Source organism: Pseudophryne corroboree, chromosome 5 (assembly GCF_028390025.1).
Source record: "Pseudophryne corroboree isolate aPseCor3 chromosome 5, aPseCor3.hap2, whole genome shotgun sequence".
Taxonomy (NCBI): Eukaryota; Metazoa; Chordata; class Amphibia; order Anura; family Myobatrachidae; genus Pseudophryne; species Pseudophryne corroboree.
Window position 1 is genome coordinate 726,368,618 of NC_086448.1, and position 16,999 is coordinate 726,385,616.

General features: G+C 47.9%; 1 protein-coding gene across 11 annotated transcripts in view; it reads left to right on the forward strand.

The window, feature by feature from the left end:
• Positions 1-16,999, forward strand: part of RALYL (RALY RNA binding protein like) — a 1,174,022-nt gene that overhangs the window by 525,542 nt on the left and 631,481 nt on the right. For all 11 annotated transcript variants that reach the window (XM_063924013.1, XM_063924021.1, XM_063924012.1 and 8 more), the window contains one exon: positions 6,558-6,835. In XM_063924013.1, the coding sequence (XP_063780083.1) occupies positions 6,580-6,835 (256 nt within the window). In that variant the 5' untranslated portion in view covers positions 6,558-6,579. The remainder of the gene's footprint in view (positions 1-6,557; positions 6,836-16,999) is intronic.

Consider the following 16,999-nt stretch of genomic DNA (forward strand, 5'->3'; position numbering starts at 1 on the left):
ATAAGTAGGGGTAAGGACGTTAACCACCTCGGAACATCCTCCCTTATACGTCACCTGCAGCGCATTCATAATAAGTCAGTGACAAGTTCAAAAACTTTGGGTGACAGCGGAAGCAGTCCACTGACCAGTAAATCCCTTCCTCTTGTAACCAAGCTCACGCAAACCACCCCACCAACTCCCTCAGTGTCAATTTCCTCCTTCCCCAGGAATGCCAATAGTCCTGCAGGCCATGTCACTGGCAAGTCTGACGAGTCCTCTCCTGCCTGGGATTCCTCCGATGCATCCTTGCGTGTAACGCCTACTGCTGCTGGCGCTGCTGTTGTTGCCGCTGGGAGTCGATGGTCATCCCAGAGGGGAAGTCGTAAGCCCACTTGTACTACTTCCAGTAAGCAATTGACTGTTCAACAGTCCTTTGCGAGGAAGATGAAATATCACAGCAGTCATCCTACTGCAAAGCGGATAACTGAGTCCTTGACAACTATGTTGGTGTTAGACGTGCGTCCGGTATCCGCCGTTAGTTCACAGGGAACTAGACAATTTATTGAGGCAGTGTGCCCCCGTTACCAAATACCATCTAGGTTCCACTTCTCTAGGCAGGCGATACCGAGAATGTACACGGACGTCAGAAAAAGACTCACCAGTGTCCTAAAAAATGCAGTTGTACCCAATGTCCACTTAACCACGGACATGTGGACAAGTGGAGCAGGGCAGGGTCAGGACTATATGACTGTGACAGCCCACTGGGTAGATGTATGGACTCCCGCCGCAAGAACAGCAGCGGCGGCACCAGTAGCAGCATCTCGCAAACGCCAACTCTTTCCTAGGCAGGCTACGCTTTGTATCACCGCTTTCCAGAATACGCACACAGCTGAAAACCTCTTACGGCAACTGAGGAAGATCATCGCGGAATGGCTTACCCCAATTGGACTCTCCTGTGGATTTGTGGCATCGGACAACGCCAGCAATATTGTGTGTGCATTAAATATGGGCAAATTCCAGCACGTCCCATGTTTTGCACATACCTTGAATTTGGTGGTGCAGAATTTTTTAAAAAACGACAGGGGCGTGCAAGAGATGCTGTCGGTGGCCAGAAAAATTGCGGGACACTTTCGGCGTACAGGCACCACGTACAGAAGACTGGAGCACCACCAAAAACTACTGAACCTGCCCTGCCATCATCTGAAGCAAGAAGTGGTAACGAGGTGGAATTCAACCCTCTATATGCTTCAGAGGTTGGAGGAGCAGCAAAAGGCCATTCAAGCCTATACAATTGAGCACGATATAGGAGATGGAATGCACCTGTCTCAAGTGCAGTGGAGAATGATTTCAACGTTGTGCAAGGTTCTGATGCCCTTTGAACTTGCCACACGTGAAGTCAGTTCAGACACTGCCAGCCTGAGTCAGGTCATTCCCCTCATCAGGCTTTTGCAGAAGAAGCTGGAGGCATTGAAGAAGGAGCTAACACGGAGCGATTCCGCTAGGCATGTGGGACTTGTGGATGCAGCCCTTAATTCGCTTAACAAGGATTCACGGGTGGTCAATCTGTTGAAATCAGAGCACTACATTTTGGCCACCGTGCTCGATCCTAGATTTAAAGCCTACCTTGGATCTCTCTTTCCGGCAGACACAGGTCTGCTGGGGTTGAAAGACCTGCTGGTGACAAAATTGTCAAGTCAAGCGGAACGCGACCTGTCAACATCTCCTCCTTCACATTCTCCCGCAACTGGGGGTGCGAGGAAAAGGCTCAGAATTCCGAGCCCACCCGCTGGCGGTGATGCAGGGCAGTCTGGAGCGACTGCTGATGCTGACATCTGGTCCGGACTGAAGGACCTGACAACGATTACGGACATGTCGTCTACTGTCACTGCATATGATTCTCTCAACATTGATAGAATGGTGGAGGATTATATGAGTGACCGCATCCAAGTAGGCACGTCACACAGTCCGTACTTATACTGGCAGGAAAAAGAGGCAATTTGGAGGCCCTTGCACAAACTGGCTTTATTCTACCTAAGTTGCCCTCCCACAAGTGTGTACTCCGAAAGAGTGTTTAGTGCCGCCGCTCACCTTGTCAGCAATCGGCGTACGAGGTTACATCCAGAAAATGTGGAGAAGATGATGTTCATTAAAATGAATTATAATCAATTCCTCCGCGGAGACATTGACCAGCAGCAATTGCCTCCACAAAGTACACAGGGAGCTGAGATGGTGGATTCCAGTGGGGACGAATTGATAATCTGTGAGGAGGGGGATGTACACGGTGATATATCGGAGGGTGAAGATGAGGTGGACATCTTGCCTCTGTAGAGCCAGTTTGTGCAAGGAGAGATTAATTGCTTCTTTTTTGGGGGGGGTCCAAACCAACCCGTCATATCAGTCACAGTCGTGTGGCAGACCCTGTCACTGAAATGATGGGTTGGTTAAAGTGTGCATGTCCTGTTTTGTTTATACAACATAAGGGTGGGTGGGAGGGCCCAAGGATAATTCCATCTTGCACCTCTTTTTTCTTTTCTTTTTCTTTGCATCATGTGCTGATTGGGGAGGGTTTTTTGGAAGGGACATCCTGCGTGACACTGCAGTGCCACTCCTAGATGGGCCCGGTGTTTGTGTCGGCCACTAGGGTCGCTAATCTTACTCACACAGCTACCTCATTGCGCCTCTTTTTTTCTTTGCGTCATGTGCTGTTTGGGGAGGGTTTTTTGGAAGGGACATCCTGCGTGACACTGCAGTGCCACTCCTAGATGTGCCCGGTGTTTGTGTCGGCCACTAGGGTCGCTAATCTTACTCACACAGTCAGCTACCTCATTGCGCCTCTTTTTTTCTTTGCGTCATGTGCTGTTTGGGGAGGGTTTTTTGGAAGGGCCATCCTGCGTGACACTGCAGTGCCACTCCTAGATGGGCCCGGTGTTTGTGTCGGCCACTAGGGTCGCTTATCTTACTCACACAGCGACCTCGGTGCAAATTTTAGGACTAAAAATAATATTGTGAGGTGTGATGTGTTCAGAATAGGCTGAAAATGAGTGTAAATTATGTTTTTTGAGGTTAATAATACTTTGGGATCAAAATTACCCCCAAATTCTATGATTTAAGCTGTTTTTTAGGGTTTTTTTAAAAAAACACCCGAATCCAAAACACACCCGAATCCGACAAAAAAAATTCGGTGAGGTTTTGCCAAAACGCGGTCGAACCCAAAACACGGCCGCGGAACCGAACCCAAAACCAAAACACAAAACCCGAAAAATTTCCGGCGCTCATCTCTAGTGTATATGGTGCCACCATCTTAGCCTATGCTTTTTTTCCCGCTTATTAACTTGAGTCATTTTGCTGTCTTTCATAGCAGATTATGGGAGCTGTGGTAACTGGCAAAATTAGAGGACCTACGAGAAATCTGTCATTTCTCAGCAGTAGATCTTTTCTTAAACAGGAATAATTTTTCGAGTCTGGAGCTGGAGCTGACGTCACACACCCTCCTGAAAATGCTTGGCAACACCTGCGTTTTTCCTGACACTCCCAGAAAACGGCCAGTTACCACCCCCAAACGCCCGCTTTCCATTAAACAACTTGCGTATGCCTAGCAATCAAAAAAGTTGCTGGATTTTTTTGCAGTTCGGCCTCGCGCGTGCGCACTATGACCCATGCACAAGCGCAGTCGATCAATCATCGGCCGCCTTGTGAACTTGCACGACAGCAATCAGGTCTGAATTGGACCCTGTGTCCTCATACACTGTGGCTTCAGTCACGTCAAACAGCACCTTATGGTGCACCAGATCCCGTGTGACTTGGCCGCACCATGGGGGTCATTCCGAGTTGATCGCTAGCTGCCGTTGTTCGCAGCGCAGCGATCAGGCTAAAAATCTACATTTCTGCGCATGCGTACGGGCCGCAGTACGCACGCGCCAAGAACTTTCACACAAAACTATGCAGTTTTACATAAGGCCGAGCAACGCTTTTCAGTCGCTCTGATGATCGGTGACCGATTGACAGGAAGTGGGTGTTTCTGGGTGGTAATTGACCGTTTTCCGGGAGTGTGCTAAAAAACACAGGCGTGTCAGGTAAAAACGCAGGCATGCCTGGGGAAACGGGGGAGTGTTTGGCCGAACGCAGGGCGTGTTTGTGACATCAAAGCAGGAACTTAAGTGACTGAGGTGATCGCAAGGTAGGCGTAGGTTTGGAGCTGCTCAGAAACTGCATGAAAAGATTTTCAAGCAGTTCTGCTAACCTTTCGTTCGCACTTCTGCTAAGCTAAGATACACTCCCAGAGGGCGGCGGCCTAGCGTGTGCACTGCTGCTGAAAGCAGCTAGTGAGCGATCAACTCGGAATGAGGGCCAGTGGCCACATCCATAAGGTCTGCGCAAAAACACACACATCAGTCATAGTGCATGTGCGTGACCTTTCACCATGCAATCGCATCCCAGAAGGATGTTATTGCATGGTGACTGACAGGTGTTGTGCGTCCGGGGGCAACAGTGCAGCATTGGGGGGCGGGGAGAGATCGGGAAATGCAGGAGTGTCTTTGCTGTTTTTGAGGTCCGGCCTATGAGATTTCCTGCATGTTGAAACGCATCGTGGGGTGGTGCCATGCATGCTGGGTGGCCTTGCTCTGTGCTGGGCGGCCCCTAGCGAGTATATGGTTGCAGTTTTTGCTGCAAGAGCTAAATCTACAACCAACTCTGAATAACCACCCAAGTGTCCTTCTCACTTAAAGTGTGCGTCTTATTGCAATACATTAAACAGATGTAAGTGACACCAGTGGCAAACGCAGGATTTTTAGAGGGGGGTTTCCAAATGCAATCCATAATCTCCCACTCTGCAGAACATTGGAGCACATACGGGAGTCTGGGGGAATGGTATAAGAACCTAACGAACCCTGGACATACAGTACATGTAAACATTGGTCTTTTACACTGTATAGCAGGGACGTGCAGTGAGCTAAAAGGCTAAGGAGGCGCTGTCTAGCACCAGAGCCAGATTTACACACAAAATATGAGCAAAGTGTACATCTGGGCATTATACACAGGTGCAGCAGTATATACTCCTGGAAATTTGGTGAGCTTTGATCAGAGATGTGCGGAAAAGATAAGTAGGTGAGGCACTGCCTCACCTGCCATAGAATTTTTACTTGACAGTTTTGGCTACAAAAATTATTAGAATAATGCAAAAAAGATATTTCAAACATATTATTTGTATTTTTCATATACTTTATACAATCAAAACTCTAGTACAAATGTAAGTATGACAGGAAAGGCTCTGCCTCACCCCAGCGCACATCACTGCTGTATAGTGTACGGAAAACCATATTAATAATTAACACTATAGATGGTCTACAGTATAGGCTGAATCAACCATATTTAACAGGAAAAGGTTAAACATATTATAATAAATAAATTATCCCACATCATGGTAATGCTCCTGTCTCTTCTTCCTGGTAGCTACTCTCTGGTCCAGTGCACTAATTGAGGACTCAGATCCACACAAACGGCAAACTTGGCAGAAGAAGATGCTACCACTAGGCATGTGCAGCAGCTCTGCTCTGTCCCTTAATCTGCATGATGTGGCAACAGCTCTAGTAATCGTATTATGGCCCTCATTCCGAGTTGTTCGCTCGCAAGCTGCTTTTTGCAGCATTGCACACGCTAAGCCGCCGCCTACTGGGAGTGAATTTTAACTTATCAAAATTGCGAACGAAAGATTAGCAAAATTGCGAATAGACACTTCTTAGCAGTTTCTGAGTAGCTCCACACTTACTCGGCATCTGCGTTCAGTTCAGTGCTTGTCGTTCCTGGTTTGACGTCACAAACACACCCAGCGTTCGCCCAGACACTCCTCCGTTTCTTCGGCCACTCCCGTGTTTTTCCCAGAAACGGTAGCGTTTTTTCACACACTCCCATAAAACGGCCTGTTTCCGCCCAGAAACACCCACTTCCTGTCAATCACATTACGATCACCAGAACGAAGAAAAAACCTCGTAATGCCGTGAGTAAAATTCCTAACTGCATAGCAAATTTACTTGGCGCAGTCGCACTGCGGACATTGCGCATGCGCATTAGCGACTAATCGCTCCGTTGCGAGAAAAAAATAACGAGCGAACAACTCGGAATGACCCCCTATATACCATTGCTATTGTTGTCATAATTTGAGTCACTTGCCAAGGGGAGGGGGGTTTTCAGGCAACCGGAAACCCCCCCTGCGTCTCCCTATGGACACAACTGCACTGATTAATATGATGTGCGACATTTGTATATCTGTGTGTGACAGAGTGCTAAGTCATAGTCCACCATCTGTAGTACACATTTTGCTGCAATAAGGTTTCGCGTCATATGGCTTTTAAGTGGGACAAAATAAACAACCTGCAACCAATTAGATCATTGTTCACAGTAGCACAGAGTATTTCAGTAACCGTACCAGTCTTGTGGGAGGCATTAGCATGTGCCCTTGTGATTATGTTAGTAAGGAGGGAATTGCATGTGATGGGGTTATTGTTCTGTTAATTGCACTACCATATGGAATGAGTTCCATCTGTCCAACTTGTTTTTATTGATCTTCATTATCTTTACAGGTGACAGGTTACACATACAATAATGACTGGCAAAACACAAACTAGCAACGTCACAAACAAGAACGATCCAAAGTCAATCCTTTCCAGAGTCTTCATTGGCAACCTCAACACTGGCATTGTGAAGAAAGGTGACATTGAAGCAATATTTGCTAAGTATGGAAAAATAGTTGGATGCTCGGTTCATAAAGGATATGCATTTGTACAGTACGTCAGTGAGAGACACGCCAGAGCCGCGGTTGCAGGAGAAAATACGCGGATTGTCGGAGGTCAGCCGCTAGGTAAGAAAACAGGATTCCTTGTATCTATCCATATGGCAATAAATTTATTTTTTGGCTTTTATTATATAATATATATTGTATCATAAGTGTTTTTACTGCGAGTGCATCTTGGTTGATTTAATGTGGATTTAAGGCTATGGCTTGCCAGGATCAATCTTGTCAAGTTGTGGCTTTAACATTTTATACACTGTAGATACATATATACTGTATGTATATATTGAGGGGGTGTGGCCATACCATCTTGGGGGATGATGGGGCCCCAGTTACCCATTCTTCCCTTGGTACTTACGCTATGGCATTCCGCTGTGTAATGTATTTAAGGTGTAATTACCTGGGAATGTGAAATGTTTTGTATGTTTACTCTGTAACATTTTGTGGCGCATTCTAACTAAAAGTTAATAATATTCAGCAGCAGCCCAGCACTTGGTGTTCGGTGACATTTTAAAGGGGGTGATAATGGTGTTTGTGTTGATATAGAATCAAGAAACAGGGTTTTTATGTATAAACTGAAATATAACATTCATTTATATACTTATTTACTGATTTTAATGATACCTCTGCACTTTACTAGATCATTTTTTGTCATGTCAGTCAACATTCACTAACAAGCCAACATCAAATTATTTGTAATTCCTCATTTGAAAGGAATACAAATTAAAGTGAATCTGCTTAATGCTCATGGGGCACAGCCTTACCTTGTCCTCATGTGACAGGTACTCCGCATTCACACTGCGCGGAAACTAAGGTGTGTGACCATCAGGTCTGACATGTCTTTAATATCTCAGTGAAGTTCTATGTTAGCAGCGAGCGCAGTCTGAGTTTCTTTGTGGAGTGTGCTTGCACACCCCGAGAGCCCAGTGAGATGTTAAAAGCATCTCAGAGCTGCGATCGCCTCTGTCTGATTGACAGGCAGAGGCAGTCACGGGGCATGCCAGTGGTGTTAGTATGCCATTGGTGGGGCACGGTCCAGACAAAGCAGGCGTGTCTGGACCATTGGGGCGGTGGGCCACGGCTGCGGCAGCTGTGGCTGTGACAATAGCGGCTCTTACCACGGAAAAGCAGGTTTTTTGCCCGGGGCACCACTGCCCCGAAAGCGCAGCTGTGGCAAGAGCCGCTACTCCTGATCCCCGCTCTCCCCGGCTGCAGAAGGTGCCGTGGGCTGTGTGGGCGCCCACTGCAGCCGGCTCCAGTGACAGACACTAGAGGTCATAATTGACCTCTAGTGTTTGTGCAGACTGCTATGGGAGAGATGTCATGACGTCTCTCCCATAGAGAGGAGCCGGCGGCCAGAGATGGAGGACAGCACAGCAGCGGTCCGGAAGCAGGAGAAGGGCTGGTAAGTATTGTTTTTTTGTTGTTTTGTTTTGGCGCTACTACAGGGGTCACAACTACTGGGGGCACTGCTACAGGGGGCACAGCTACTGAGGGCAAATCAACTCGGGGCACAGCTACAAGATGCACAGCTACTGGGGGCAAATCAACTGGGGGCACAGCTACTGGGGCACAGCAACAGGGGGCACAACTACTGGGGGCACTGCTACAGGTGACAAAGCTACTGGGGGCACGGCTAGGGGGCACTGCTACAGGGGGTACAGCTACTGGGGGCACAGCTACAAGGGGCAAATCTACTGGGTGCACAGCTACAGGGTGCACAGCTGCTGGGGGCACAGCTACAGGGGTAAATGCTACGGGCAGTGGCGTCACAAGGCAGGTGCGGGGGGTGCGGCCCGCACCCGGGTGTGACACCTGGAGGGGGTGACACCAAATGTCAGCTCCTCCGCAGTGACAGGAGCCAGGTGCTGCAGTGTGAAATTCCGCTACAGCACCCGGCTCCTGTCATAGCAGAGGAGCCGACAGCACACTGAGACCGTCTCTGGGGGAAGCCCAGCATCTCCGGAGATGCTGGGCACGCCCCCAGAGTGACGATACCAGTATCCCCGCGAAGCCACGCCCCCGAGCTGTAAGGTCACGCCCCCTTTTTGCCGCGATCGCGGCAGTACATCAGGGGTGCGCACCGGGTGTCACCACACCTGGTGACGCCTCTGGCTACGGGGCACAGCTACAGGGGGCACAGCTACTGGGGGAACCTCTACTGGGGGCACAGCTACAGGGGGGTACAAGTACAGGGGGATAACTGTGGCCATGCCCCTTCCCTATGAAGAAGCCACACCCCTATGTTTGGGCGCACCAACTCTATTTTAACTGGGGGGGCCACAGGAAACTTTCGCCTTGGGCGCCACAAGGTCTAGAACCGGCCCTGGGCTGTTACACCGGGATGCGGCAGGTATCTCCCTGCCAGGCCAGCGTGCAGGAGCTGCGCAGGTAGGGAGCTACTCGCCGGGTGCAAAGCATCGCCGCCGTGCAATGCTTTTGCACCTGTGTGGGGAGGGGGGGCAGAGCCAGACATGCGGGGCGGACTAGCCCTGTGCTGGACGTCCCTCCACATGTCTGAGAAACTGATTGTAGATGTGCTAAATTTAGCACCATAGATGTGCACTTGCACCACCACCCAAGACCCCCAGTACACCCCCTCAGACGCTGGGGGAAACCACACAGAGAGCGCAGCAACCACCTTAGACCCCCAGTCGTTGTCCCCGGACAGCATCGCGGGAACACCCACATCAAGCCAATCCACCACCCCTTGTTACAATTTGACTCACATGCTCGGACACCATGGGGAACCCCCAGCGGCATTCAAAGCTGCAGCCTGTCCAGCCCCCAACGCCAGCACCCCCTGCGAGAGCCCCCAGCAGTGGCCAGAAGTCCAGCCAGCCCCCACCGCAAGAACCACCCTGACCCAGCCGCCACAGCACGTCCAGCAACCACACCATACACTGCGGGAACCTCCCTTGACAGCATGCCAAGCCACCGCCCACTTGTTACTCACCCGCGGCGAGCTGCACCATACTCGGACCCCAAGTCCGCGTGACCAGGAGAGGTACCAAAGAATTGGACTGGAAAGGGTCCACCTCCTCACTTTATACCTTGCAGCTGTCATTAATTAATCATTGAAATGGCTGCTAGGGATTAGCAGCTGCAGAGCGCATCCCTGGGGACCCACTTACTTTAGTTAATTGAGTCCCAGGTCCTCATAATTGGGTAAAATACATTTTGTGATCACTGATATTACACCCCCCAAATCAGGCTTTAATTCAAACTGTAATAGCATGTTGAAGAGAGGAGTCAGGACATTTCACAGGCAGCTGCAACACAGGAGAAGAACATGCATTTTGGGGAGTAATCTCATACTCACCTCACCTCTCCTGCTGCTGGACGTGCACCCAGCCACCCACCACGGCCACACCTCTTCTTACCACAAGGTCAGCCGGTTGGGGTAGGGACAGGGCTGGCTCTCTCTAAAGCGGGCCGCTGTCCGCTGGGCCATTCAGTGCTCACGATTAGATGACAGGGGGGCAGCGGACGGCTCTCCAGATAGCAGCTGCAACGCAATGCGCTCAGTTTATTCATTTAACAGTCCACAGGTGACGCGGATGGGGAGCGGGGCCGCAAGTGACAGACAACCACTCACGCCATCGCCCCCCCCCCCCCCCCCAAGGATATTCCTCTGCAGGAGTGGTAGCCAATCCGGGAATGGTTATATGCTTCCTATAATGGATATGGCATACCTCCTAACCCGATTCTGGCAAGACAGTCCCACTTTTTGGCCACTGTCCAGTCATCCCACTGGCGGTTCACAGTGTCCTGAGATGTGGGGGGAGAGTTGGGAGGACCCCTCTCACCTGCTGCTCTGCTTAGCAAATCAAGCAGTGAATAGATGCCATGTGCATACAATAGGTAGCAGATTAGCGCCACAGCTGTTTGACATCTCAATAGGACGCCCACCAGCCGCACCATTAGCATAAAGGGACAGTACTGACTGTGTCAAAAGTCACTGCCGCTACTGCAATAGCGTTTACCTCTCAGTCATCCCAAACTGTGTATTCTGAGCTGCAGGAAAATAAAAGGTAATATACATGACTTAGTTAAAATAGAGTGAAATTCCTCTTTAAAATGTATTTCAGTTCAAACACATTTAATAACACATCACATTGCATAAGGCTGTGCTTATGCATGTGACAAGAAAGCTGCATTATTATAAACCAAACTCATTGTTTCTGTCTTCCTTACTGTAACATGAGAAAATTCCGTCTGCAGTCATTACATCATTCAGAATAAATTCACAGAGACAATTTGTCATATTCATAACGCTGGCTGAAGTGCAATGAGATATGGATCCTCATGCAAAATACTGCTAATTAGAGTTTTTAATTTTTTAAACATGGCATCTAAAGGTTTGTGTTACACAAATCAATGTTGGAGTTTAAGAAGTATACAATATGTTAATATAATATAATGTTTAATGAGATAAACAATTAGTATGAATGGATAAAGATATTTCATACTGTACTGAGCTAACCATTCTTACTAATACACACATTTTCCTAATGGACAGTGAAATGATGGCATCAGAGCTCGAAGATTATTAGTAGAGACATCAGTACTCAGTATCACCGTTTAAAGTGATATCATTGACATTATTATTAGAGATGAGCCATTCGGATTTGCTGAAAAACCAAACAAACCCGAAAATTGGGCTTCCGAATCGAACCAAGTCTGATTTTGGCTCTAGACATAGGCATTATGCCAGAGTCTACTAGCTGCCAGAGAGGAGGGGGCTTGCAACTGAAGTTGCACGCAGGTCCCCTCCTCTCTTAAAACGCCCCTGGCTCTAAAGAACCAAATCTTTTGGATTGCATGTACTGGGAGCCACTGCTATTAATGTTAATTATACTGTAGGAACAAAAAGTTCCAAATTACACAATTTTAGCCTTTTTTTATTGATTTTGAAAAAATCCATATGCACATCCCAAACCAAAACATCTGAGGGTGGTTTTACCAAAAACAAAACAGAATGATGATTTAGAGCCAAAACCAAAACTCGGGGGTCGGTGCACATCTCTAGTTATTATTTGTTTCCTTATATACTGTATGCCACAAGAACAATTATTTTTCAAATGCATAAGTGGATTTGATAACTCCTATTCATGATAAAAAGCAAATAATCATAGATTTTATTATTATTAATTATTATTATTATTATTATTATTATTATCTTTTACTTTTAAGGTACCACATGGTTTCAGCAGAGCAGTACTGAGTAAATGCACAAAGGTAAAAACTAGCATAACAATGGTATAATGACTGTATATGCCATATGTACAGTACATTGCTTGTGTACTATAGAGCAATAATCTATGAATATTTGCTTTGTTTTATTACATCCCCCCATATATAATTTGGAACACTCTTTGGGGTGCTGGCAATGGATAATGGGACTCCTCAACAACTGTATAGTTATCACCATCAGGGTCGCTTCTAGACCTTATGGTGTTAGGCGCCGGGGTCCGCTCGTCGGTGCGGCCCGGCGCCTAGCAACCAGGGACGCCGTGCGCGTTCAGCCGCCGGCTCCCTGGCAACGCTGGACGCCGGGCGCACGGAGCCGCTCAGACCCTAGCAACGGGGACGCCACATTCGGGCCGCGTTCCCCGTTGCTGGGTCTTTTCTAATTGTATAATGGTGTGCTGGCCGTGCAGCATGCAAGCTGCACGGCATTACTTGTGATTACCCAGTCTGGCTCCTGATTGGGGAGCTCACAGTTATAAGCACCCTTTGGACTTCTCACAGACGCCGGTGATAGCTTCCTGTTTGCCTGTGTCGGTTACAGAGAGTTTCCAGTCCTGCTCTATCCGGTTGTTCCTGTCCTCAGTGATCCTGTACTCGGAAGTTGTCATCTGTTCCTGGAGTCTGACCGAGCACCTTTAACATCCTGTGGTGTTCGTGAGTCGCGGCGTAGCCGTGTGTTGCGGCTTGACCGCTTACTGTTTATTATTTTGTATCTTTGTGTTCTGGAGCTTTTGCGGAGGATTCCGCTCCCCCTGATCCACTCTGGTATCCAGCGGTGCTGGATAGGAGTTACGGATCAGTGGATCTTTGGTTGTCCTTTTCCCTGGCGGCTAGTCCGCACATACTTTTTGGTTTAGTTAGTTAGCTTGTAACCCCTGGCCTGGTTGCTTAGTCAGAGGGCCCCTTGTTATCACCCTGTCTCGGATTTCCCTTTGTCTCCCATTAAGACCTGAGGGGGCATCGGGGTTGGGCAGACATAATCCGCCCTTCGAACGCGGCTGCCATGGGCTCAAGCAACCATAGTCTCGCAGGGGATTTCTGATAACACGGGCGAGACAACGGAGTTAGGGCACCAGGGGTTACTAGGCTCTCCTGCTCCCACAACCAGTATATCTTTCCAGTACTCAGACCTCTGCCATAAGATCTCCTCTGGTCTGGAGTACGGGAATCATAACATTATCACCGGCCAGACTAAAATTTAAAATTAAACAGGAGTTAATTTTTCCCTTGTTCAGTTGGGAGATTTGTCGGCCTCATGAATCCCACCGGTGTCGGGCCAAATCCTGGCCAGCTTCTAGTTAGCCAGATTCAAGAACTTACTCAGATGGTTCAGGATCTGTCCCTTCGGGTGAGGTCACAGGAAGATCTGTTACGGACTTCCCCGAGGGTCATTCCTGAACCAAAAATGCATCTGCCTGACCGTTTTTCTGGGGATAGAAAACAGTTTTTTAATTTTAAAGAGTCTTGTAAACTTTATTTTCGTTTGAGACCAGTCTCCTCAGGTACGGAGGCTCAGCGGGTTGGAATTATTATTTCTCTGCTTCAGGGGGATCCTCAGACCTGGGCTTTTGGTTTAAAGACAGACGATCCGGCTTTATTTTCTGTAGACGCCTTTCTAAAGTCTTTAGGGCTATTGTATGACGACCCTGATAGAGAGGCATCCGCCGAGAGTCAGTTGCGTGCTCTCAGACAGGGTAGGAATCCCGCAGAGATTTATTGTACGGAGTTTCGCCGTTGGTCGAACGACTGTGGATGGAATGACCCAGCCCTGCGCAGTCAGTTTCGCCTCGGCTTATCAGAGTCTATAAAAGACAGTCTCCTTCAGTATCCCGCTCCTGAGACTCTCGATAAACTCATGGAGCTCTCTATTAAGATTGATCGTCGGCTCAGAGAGCGGAGGGCTGAAAAAGGAGCATCTGTCGGGTCAACTCCTTGTGTTTTTTCCATCCCTGTGGACATAGAGGAGCCTATGCAGATAGGTCTCTCCAAACTGTCTCCTGAAGAAAGAACCAGAAGGCAAAATTCTGGTCTTTGTTTATACTGTGGAGGTAAGGGACATTTTGCCCGTAGTTGTCCGAACAAGTCGGGAAACGTCTCGACCAAGTGAATTGTGAGGGGGTTCACTTTGGTCTGCAGCTTATCTCCTCAAATAATTCACTGTTAGTCCCAGCTAAAGTTTCCTTTGGCAGCCTCTGTTCCTCGGTCTCTGTTTTTGTGGACAGTGGAGCTGCAGGGAACTTTATGGATTTAACATGGGCCAAGACCTTAGGTATTCCTCAGTTAGCCTTGGGTAGGTGTATCACCATGCATGGTTTAGATGGGAGTCCCTTGTCCAATGGGGTTATTTCTCTCTGTACACCTCCTGTTCTACTCACGGTAGGAGCTCTGCATTCTGAAAAAATTGAGTTTTTCCTCACCCATTGCCCAGCAGTTCCAGTGGTTCTGGGTCACCCTTGGCAGGCCTTTCATAATCCCATCATTGATTGGCAGTCGGGGGAGATCTCACAATGGGGTACCATCTGTAATAAGGAATGTATTACGCTTCCCATCAGAATAGCTGCTGCCATTCCCGCACCCATTCCTGTGGAATACCAGGATTTTGTTGATGTTTTTTCCAAGGGCAATGCGGATATTCTGCCTCCCCATAGGCCTTATGATTGTGCTATTGAGCTAATTCCTGGTGCCACTTTGCCTAAGGGAAGGTTATATGCATTGTCCGGACCTGAAACTGTGGCCATGAATGAGTATGTTAAAGAAAGCCTAGGGAAAGTATTTATCAGGCCATCTAAATCCCCTTTAAGTGCAGGCTTCTTCTTCGTAGAGAAGAAGGATGGTTCACTCAGACCCTGCATTGACTTTAGAGCCTTGAATAAAATCTCAGTAAAAAATACTTACCCTCTGCCACTGATCTCTGTCCTCTTTGATCAGCTACGTTCAGCTGTGATTTTTTCTAAGATTGACCTGAGAGGAGCATATAACCTCATCAGAATCAAGTCAGGGGATGAGTGGAAAACGGCATTCAGTACTCAGTCAGGCCACTATGAGTATCTGGTTATGCCATTCGGCCTGTCTAACGCTCCAGCAGTTTTCCAGGATCTCATTAACGATGTGCTCCGTGAATTTCTTGGAAAATTCGTTGTAGTCTACTTAGACGATATTTTGATTTATTCTGACTCTGTAGAACAACATGTTACCCAGGTGCGTCAGGTTCTAAAAAAATTACGTGAAAATCACCTATATGCCAAACTGGAGAAGTGTGAATTTCATGTCACGGAGGTATCCTTTTTAGGATACATTATTTCCCCTCGGGGATTCCGTATGGAACCAAAGAAGCTCCAAGCCATCCTTAGTTGGGCGCAACCCACCAACTTAAAAGCAATTCAGTGCTTTTTAGGGTTTGCGAACTACTATAGAAGATTTATTCACTCTTTCTCTGACCTAGTTGCTCCCATTGTGGCACTGACTAAGAAGGGAGCGGATCCTACCAATTGGTCACGTGAAGCCGAGCTATCTTTTCAGGCCTTGAAACAAGCCTTTGTCTCAGCCCCTGTCCTCAGACACCCCAACCCAGAATTGCCTTTCATTGTTGAGGTTGATGCCTCAGAGGTTGGAGTAGGGGCTATCCTATCTCAGAAGGATCCGGATTCCCTTGAATTACACCCTTGTGCCTTTATGTCCAGGAAATTCTCTTCTGCTGAATCCAACTACGATGTTGGTAACCGGGAATTGCTGGCTATTAAATGGGCTTTCGAGGAGTGGAGGCATTGGCTTGAGGGAGCGACTCATATCATTTCAGTTTTGACTGATCACAAAAATCTTCAATACATTGAATCAGCTAAACGACTGAATGCCCGGCAGGCTCGTTGGGCTTTATTTTTTACTCGTTTCAAATTCATTATCACCTTCAGGCCAGGTTCCAAGAATACCAAGGCAGATGCCCTGTCACGCAGTTTTCTTCCAGTTCAAGACAACAGTCCTGTTACTCCCATACTTCCGTCTTCAGTCATTCGGGCAGGCCTCACACAGGATTTATTTACCCAGTTAAAGCTGCTTCAACATCAGGCTCCTGGAAATACTCCTGCTGGTCGTCTTTTTGTCCCTGAGTTTTTGAGAGCAACTGTTTTGACGGAGTTTCATGATAGCAAAGTTGCCGGGCATCCGGGAATCGCTAAGACTTTGGAATTAGTCTCCCGCTCAGTATGGTGGCCTGGTCTTTCCAAAGACATTAAGGAGTTTGTTTTTTCGTGTCAGGTCTGTGCACAGCATAAAGTTCCCCGTTCTTTGCCTATCGGTCAGCTTATGCCCTTGAATGTTCCTCTTAGGCCATGGTCTCATATCTCCATGGATTTTGTGGTGGACCTCCCTCTGTCAGCCGGATGCCGAGTCATATGGGTGGTAGTGGACCGTTTTTGTAAAATGGCACATTTCATTGCTCTTCCCCGATTGCCATCTGCCCAGGGATTGGCAGTCTTGTTCCTCCGCCATGTTTTCAGACTCCATGGATTACCCACTGATATTGTTTCCGATCGGGGTCCACAATTCATTGCACAGTTTTGGAAATCTTTTTGTGTCTCATTGAAGATGAAATTATCTTTAACGTCAGGCTACCATCCCCAATCCAACGGGCAGACTGAGCGAGTTAATCAATCACTAAAACAATATTTGCGGTTGTACTCGGCCAAACTCCAAAATGACTGGTCTGAGTTTCTTCCATTGGCGGAGTTCGCTTACAATAATGCCTGTCATTCCTCCACCAATGTGTCTCCATTTTTTGCAGTTTTTGGTTTTCACCCCAGAGCTAATTCCTTTTTTCAACATTCCTCTGTCTCCTCACTGACCTTGACCTCTCATCTTAGGCTCATTTGGAGAAAAGTGCACCTAGCTCTCAGAAAAGCGGCATTTCAGGAAAAGAGATTTTCTGACAGGCTCCGGCGGCCGTGCACTTTTAAAGTAGGAGATAGGGTGTGGTTGTCGACTCGC